The sequence below is a fragment of the Anoplolepis gracilipes genome, chromosome 17 (assembly GCF_047496725.1).
Source record: "Anoplolepis gracilipes chromosome 17, ASM4749672v1, whole genome shotgun sequence".
NCBI classification, from domain to species: domain Eukaryota; kingdom Metazoa; phylum Arthropoda; class Insecta; order Hymenoptera; family Formicidae; genus Anoplolepis; species Anoplolepis gracilipes.
In genome coordinates this window covers 4,357,720-4,365,009 of record NC_132986.1, presented here as the reverse complement: position 1 = coordinate 4,365,009, position 7,290 = coordinate 4,357,720, and the positions used below count along the sequence as shown (strand labels likewise).

Genomic DNA, 7,290 nt, shown 5'->3' with positions numbered 1-7,290 from the left:
GCATTCTTACTATCACATTCCATTTATATCCAAAAAATTTGCATAACATTATTAATACATTACTTGAAAATAGTTACCCGAAAAAACTAATCTTCAACATAATTAATCAACGGTTAAAATTTCTCCACAATAAATCTTTATCAAAAATTACGGACACTAAGAAACATACAGAATATAGTAATGTTTCGTATTTTACGGTTTCATATCTACTGGGATTAACAGATCGTTTCAATAACTTTATTAAGAGTTCTAATACGGTCGTTTCTTTTTATAGTATTAACAAACTCAATAAATTTATTAAAGCTCATAAAGATACCATTCCTAAATTCGACTGCACCAACGTCGTCCATAAAATCGAATGGAATGACTGTAATACATCTTATGTGGGGCAAACGGGGAGAAGATTAAAGACTAGAATTTCTGAACATCGTAAACGTGTTAAAAAAAATACATCCGTTAAATCTGTCATCACGGACCACAGGCTTAATAATAATCATGACTTCAAATGGGACGACGTTCTTATTCTTGACTCTGACTCATATTATAACAAGCGCCTAATTTCTGAAATGATACATATTGTTACGTCCCTGCTTGGCGTTCCCGCGCCGCGCTGCACGGCCGCTCGTTATGGCAAAAGAAGATCGTCTCCGGGATATCGGAAGATTCGGTTGTCAAAACGGCTGACATTTTGAGAGAGATCTCTGACAGCTATCAAGCTGGACGGTCGCGTCTTACATTAATATTTGTGATATTGTTATTGGTGTTTCTGAAGTTTGTGTTCAATATTAAAGTTATCCCTTTTAATTTAAAAGTATATATTTATTTACGAGTGCGGTCCGCGAGTGTTAGTTGCGTCGCGTCGCGTTCGATATATATATCGATCCCGCGGACGTAACATTTTGGGGGCTCGTCCGGGATAGTTTGGATGAAATCTTGCGGACGGAGAACGTAATTTTATAAAAGTGATGGCATCCGGAGAAGGAATAGAAAATATAAAAGTTGCTGGACCGTCAACCGCAGCTGTTTCACGGAAAAGAATGCGAGCCGCTACGCCTATTAGGGCAGCAGAAAATATTGCGTTACAGGCCGCATTACAAGAAATTCATCAGCTGCGTGAGGAACAACGACAACAGAGCTGATTTTGAGGCGCTCCTGCAATAACAAGATGAGGAGATCCGTCGGATGTCTGATTGTCAAACCCAGCTAAGTCATTTTCAAAATAGAGAAATATTAAGGGAATCAATTGAAAATCGAGAAATATTTAATGAATTTGGTTACAAATTAAAACCGGACATTTTTGATGGGAGTGTTCCTTTACGAGAATATTTCGTACAATTTGATTTGATAGCGCGGGCAAATGGTTGGAATGATACGTTAAAGACAGTTGCTTTAGCTTCAAATTTAAGAGGTAAAGCGCGTTCTGTTTTGGAAAGTGTTTTTGAAATTAAGAGTCTTTCGTTTGGGGAATTAAAGTCAAAATTAGAATTGCGTTTTGGAGAAGGATATTTGGCTCAGACATATTATACACAGTTTACAAATCGAAAACAAAAATTGTCAGAAGATTTGCTTACTTTGGCTTCAGATTTAGAAAGATTGTCGCGTTTGGCATATCCCGAATGCTCTCATGAAGTGAGAGATAAAATTGCATGTGCCCAATTTATTACCGCGCTATCGGATGGATTTGTAAAACGAACCCTTCAATTAGAAAACATCTCTTCCCTGAAATCGGCTGTAAAGAGGGCTATGGCCGCAAAGGTTATTCAAGAAAATAGTTTCCCAAAGAAATCATCGAAATGAAAACGGGAATAAATTTAATAAATTTAATAATGGAAAACAAAATTATTATAATAATAAATTTTATAATAAAAATAGAAATGATAATAATGATAAAGATGGAAATAAAAATAATAATAATGATAATAAAAATAATAACAAGAATTTTGATAAAAATGAACAATTTAATAAAAAAAGATATCAGAGAGATAGACGAGATTAGCGAGGAGAATGTTGGAATTGTGGTTTGTTAGATCATTTTTGATCGGAATGTCCAGTAAAATCTTCTGAGAAAAACAAGGAATAGTCGAACTTTACGGGGTAGGCTCGACTGTAAATTATTGTGCGCCGGAAATTAGCGAAAATAATTTAATTGTTAAAAAATTTATTAAATTAAGTAAAGGTATTTTCGAGAGTCCTTTTTGTTATAAAGGGAGTGTAAATAAAAGAAATAGTATTTTTAAAATTGATACGGGTTCCGACGTTTCAATATTAAACAAAAGATTGGTGAAGGAGTCTAAGTGTAAGACTTTTAATGGGGACTATTGCCTTAGATACCCAATTGATAAGGAAATACCTATTTTATTTAAGGTTGATATTGATGTAAATTTAGGAAAATATTTCGAAAAAGATGTTCCGATGTTAGTAGCCGACATTTCGGATGATTGTATTTTAGGGGTTGATTTTCTTAAAAGGATTAATTTAGAAAGAATTTTTGACTTAGCTTTTGATTGTCAAGATCATAAAACCTTTTTTTGCTCGTGAGTGGTTTCTTCGATTGAAGTACCTTATTTTTTTAGAAGAGCTTTTTCATCAAGATTCAGAACATTTGAATCTTGAAGAAAGAAATATTTTTGCAGAATTTTTGCAAGAATTTCAGGATGTCTTCTTCGATGGAAATATAACCGGAAGTTGTGGGTTGCTGGAACATAAGATTAATTTGAGTGACTTCAAACCCATTAAACAGTTTTCTCGTAGAATTCCTATTTATCTCAGAAAAGAAATAACTGAGATTATTCAGGATATGAAGCGTCAAGGAATTATTGAAGAATCAAATAGTCCTTGGGTATCTCCTGTTGTTTTAGTAAAAAAGAAGGATGGTTCAAAAAGTTTTTGTATTGATTACAGGAAGCTAAAAGCAGTTATGATTAAAGTCTCATATCCTTTACCAAGAATAGAGGATATTCTTGATCAACTCTCAGGAAATTCTTGGTTTTCGACATTGGATTTGAAAAGTGGATATTCGCAAGTAAAGCTTCGCCCAGGGGATAGGCAAAAGACAGCATTTTTTGTTGAAAATAGACTTTGGCAATTCACAGTTATGCCTTTTGGTCTGTGCCAGCTACCTTCGAACGGCTTATGGAGAAAGTTCTTCAAGAAATTCTATCTAAGATCTGTTTTGTTTATTTGGATAATGTAATTGTTTTTAGCAAATCATTTAATGAAATGATAGCAAATTTAAAAAAGGTTTTTCTTCGCTTTCGTTCAGTTAATTTAAAAATTAATCAAAAAAAATGTTCTCTTTTTAGAAAGGAGGTAAAATATCTTGGTCTTGTTGTTTCTGATAATCTACAGATCCGGAGAAGGTGAGTGCCGTAAAGAATTGGCCGGTTTCTCATAATAAGAAACAAGTCCAAAGTTTTCTTGATTTTTGTTCTTATTATAGAAAGTTTATTACAGAATTTTCTTTGATTGCTAAACCTCTATTTGAATTAACTGGAAATCGAATCAAGTTTAAGTGGACACATAATTGTCAAGAAGCTTTTGAGGAATTAAAACGAAGACTGATTTCTTCTTCTATTTTGTCTTTTTCGAATGAATGTAGAGAATTCATTTTAGATACCAATGTTTCGAATCATGGAATAGGAGCAGTTCTGTCACAAGTGCAGAATAATTCTGAAAAGGTTATCGCCTATTACAGTCGAATTTTGACTAAAACAGAAAAGAACTACTGTGTTATGCGTAGAGAATTATTGGCTATTGTGGATTCAATAAAATCTTTTCATCATTATTTATATGGAAGAAAGTTCCTGATTCGCACTGATTACATTTTTCTTCGTTCGCTTTTATCTTTTAAAGATTTAGAAGGCCAATTGGCTCGCTGGATGAAGAGACTTCAGCAGTACGAATTCGAAGTAATTCATCAAAAAGGTCATTTGCATCAAAATGCCGATGGATTATCGAGGCGACCTTGTGCGGAGAGAGGGTGCAATTATTGCAATAAAATAGAATCAAGAAAAAAGTTGTTAGCACGAATTACCTTCAAGGATAATGATCTTGAGAACTGGAGGAAACATCAACTAGAAGACCCGATTATTTCAATTTTTCTACAAGCAAAGGAAGAAGGCATACGTCCTCTTCGACAAGAAATTTCTGGTCAGGATAGTTTATCGAAAATTTATTGGTCTTATTGGGACTCTTTAATTGTAAAAGATGGGGTTCTTTTAAGAAAATGGGAATCTCCGAATTTGAAAAGAATTATTTTTCAGATTATTGTTCCGAAGAAGTGTATAACTCAAATCTTAGAATTAGCTCACGATGCTGCTTCTAGTGGTCATTTTGATATAAATAAAACGTTAGATAAAATACGTAAACGTTTTTATTGGGCTACTTGTAAGAACAATGTTAAGAATTGGTGTCGTTCTTGTGATCAGTGTATCGCAAAGAAAGGTCCTTCTGGAAAAGGGAAATCTCTTTTACAAATTTTTAATACTGGGGCTCCATTTGAGAGAATTTAAATGGATATTCTTGATCCTCTTCCCTATACAAAAGAAAATCGTTATTTATTGGTAGTGGTAGATTGTTTCTCTAAATGGGTCGAAGCCCTTCCTCTTAAGAGTATTAGAGCTAAAATAGTAACAGAGGCTTTTGTAGAACAAATAGTTTCTCGTTTTGGAATTCCTCTAGAAATTCATATTGATCAAGGAAGAAACTTTGAGTCAAAATTTTTTCAGGAAATTTTATCTGTGTTAGGAATAAAGAAAACTAGGACTACTGTTTTACATCCTCAATCAGATGGTCAGGTTGAAAGACATCATCGAACAATTTTGGACTATTTAGCCAAATTTATTTCTTTAAATCAAAAGGATTGGGATAGGTGGATCCCTATGTATCTTTTAGCCTATAGATCATCGAAGCATGAAGCTACTGGTTATTCTCTTGCGGAATTATATTTTGGTAAAGATCTGAAATTACTTTTGGATTTACTTAGGGGAGTTCCTCCGAATGATGGGATAGTTAATTCATTTGGAAATTATGTACAGAAATTCAAAGAAAAATTAGAGGATATTCATAATAATGTTAGGCAAAGCTTAAATGTTTATTCACTTCGAGCAATTCGTTATGATAAAAAAGCTAGAGATTTGCATTTTAAGGAGGATCAGGAGGTTTGGTTTTTCAATTCTCGAAGAACTAAGGACAGAGCTTCTAAATTACAAAATGATTGGGTAGGTCCTTATAAAATCCTTATGAAACTTAGTGATGTCGTTTTTAGGATTCAAAAATCCCATAAATATCGATTTAAAGTAGTGCATACAGATAGATTGACTCCCTATTTTAGGAGACAGGATATTTATTAGAAACTTGAAACCCGACAATTTTATTTAAGATTTAAGATATTCGTTGGATTGTTTCTCTTTACAGATATATTTTATGATTACAAGAGATTCTAAGAGGAAGAAGACCAAAAGATCGTTGAATACACAACAATTTTGTTATGAAGACTGCCTTACTCACGGTTTTTGAGCCGTGGTTTTCCCGGGTCGGGGGTAAATGGCAAGGCAGGGACTAGAGGAGTCCTTTAAGGATGACGGGTCCACGATAGTTACCCCCCTCTTGTCCAAAGACATCGCAACCGGAACGCGAAATAGAAGAGTGCAAGATGAAGAATGATCGGAGTCGATTGGGATCAGGAATAACGGTGCTCGGAAACCTGTAGCATCAGCTCAGGGTAGAGCAGAAAGTAGTATTAGAGCAAGGAAACTGTTTGGATTCCCTGGAGTTGACGATGGAACGATATTCTTATCGCAGAGTGTGACGGCTGTATCCTAAGGAAGTTGATTGGGGCTGGAAAGAGCGACGCTCGGTAACCTGCAGCTCAGGGTAGAGAAAGTCGTTGAGGTTCCTTGGAGTCAACATTTGGATAACGGTCAACCCAATTTTGGAACAATTGTCGGGACGACAATTTTTAAAGAAGGGGGGTAGTGTTACGTCCCTGCTTGGCGTTCCCGCGCCGCGCTGCACGGCCGCTTGTTATGACAAAAGAAAATCGCCTCCAAGATATCGGCAAATTCGGTTGTCAAAACGACTGACATTTTGAGAGAGATCTTTGACAGCTGTCAAGCTGGACGGTCGCGTCTTACATTAATATTTGTGATATTGTTATTGATATTTCTGAAGTTTATGTTCACTATTAAAGTTATCCTTTTTAATTTAAAAGTTTATATTTATTTACGAGTGCGGTCCGCGAGTGTCAGTTGCGTCGCGTCGCGTTCGATATATATATCAATCGCGCGAACATAACAATATTAAAAAACAAGAGAACAGTTTTAATTTGCAAACCGACACAGAAAATCTGCCTGACGTGTACAAAAATATTATTGACAAAATCTTAATCAACTGAATTTTATATATATATACAAAGGATGAAACATAGGACGAGCATTACTGTTTGTGTTCTCGACACGATACCATACTAACATAGAAATAATGAGTTCGTTTGCCACCAACATTACGCTAGGATCCCGGCCGAGTCACAATGTCTGTAAACGGATTCTAATTTTTTCTGTTTTATATATTAATATTAACGACTTTCGGAATTTACTTTTTAATTGACATATTCAACTGTTTTTTAATCAATTTTGTTATAACAATATAAATGTATATTGTTCCTACATTCTTGATGATTGAGACTTGAATTTAATAATAGTAGTAATTTATTCATAATTATAATTGAGTGATTCTTAGATTTCTGCTTTCAGATATTACAATTTTTTAAAATATGATAATTATAAGAGACAGACTTGTCCTCCTAACAATCGAACTAGAGATGGTCAATTTACTGTTTTCGAAATATTGTCAATTTTTATATATGTTTTACATCTCCGCCAGTTTGCGTTTATTTCGACTCTTTTTTAACGGATTACACTAAACTTTTAATCTAATTTTAATGTCCGTTTTCTTAACATAGCCATGTACAATTTAAAGTAATTATTGCACTGAGGAAGACCTGAATAATCGGGTCGAAACGTCCGCCGTTATATTTATTTGTATTTTTTATTCTTTTTTGAATTATTTTTTATACTTATTTGTTTCTATTTATATTTACTTATAATGGTTAGGTTACATTGTCATTATTTATCAATGTTAATGTTTTGTATTACTTCGACAAATTTTATGAGTATTATATTTGATTAAATTACAACTTATTATTAGAACATTGATGTCAGTAGTAACAACCTGTACTTAAGCTCCTTCAAGCCTTTTTGTTGTATAATTTTTTAATTTTGTATGGCAAAA

General features: G+C 33.9%; 1 protein-coding gene across 1 annotated transcript; it reads left to right on the top strand.

The window, feature by feature from the left end:
* The first annotated feature begins 965 nt into the window (after positions 1-965).
* LOC140675342 (uncharacterized) lies at positions 966-5,517 on the top strand. The gene is made up of 7 exons (XM_072909698.1): positions 966-1,113; positions 2,634-3,189; positions 3,349-3,359; positions 3,613-3,735; positions 3,853-4,362; positions 4,747-5,219; positions 5,416-5,517. Exons 1-7 carry the CDS (start codon positions 966-968, stop codon positions 5,515-5,517), a joined length of 1,923 nt encoding a protein of 640 aa, XP_072765799.1.
* Positions 5,518-7,290: the final 1,773 nt, after the last annotated feature.

Excerpts from the sequence above, each read along its gene's own strand:
- LOC140675342 (XM_072909698.1), top strand. The coding sequence starts at position 966 with ATGGCATCCGGAGAAGGAATAGAAAATATAAAAGTTGCTGGACCGTCA. Across the intron at positions 3,736-3,852 it reads AAAGAACTACTGTGTTATGC|ATTTAGAAGGCCAATTGGCT; the intron begins GTAGAGAATTAT and ends TATCTTTTAAAG. Across the intron at positions 4,363-4,746 it reads TAAAACGTTAGATAAAATAC|GAATAAAGAAAACTAGGACT; the intron begins GTAAACGTTTTT and ends TATCTGTGTTAG.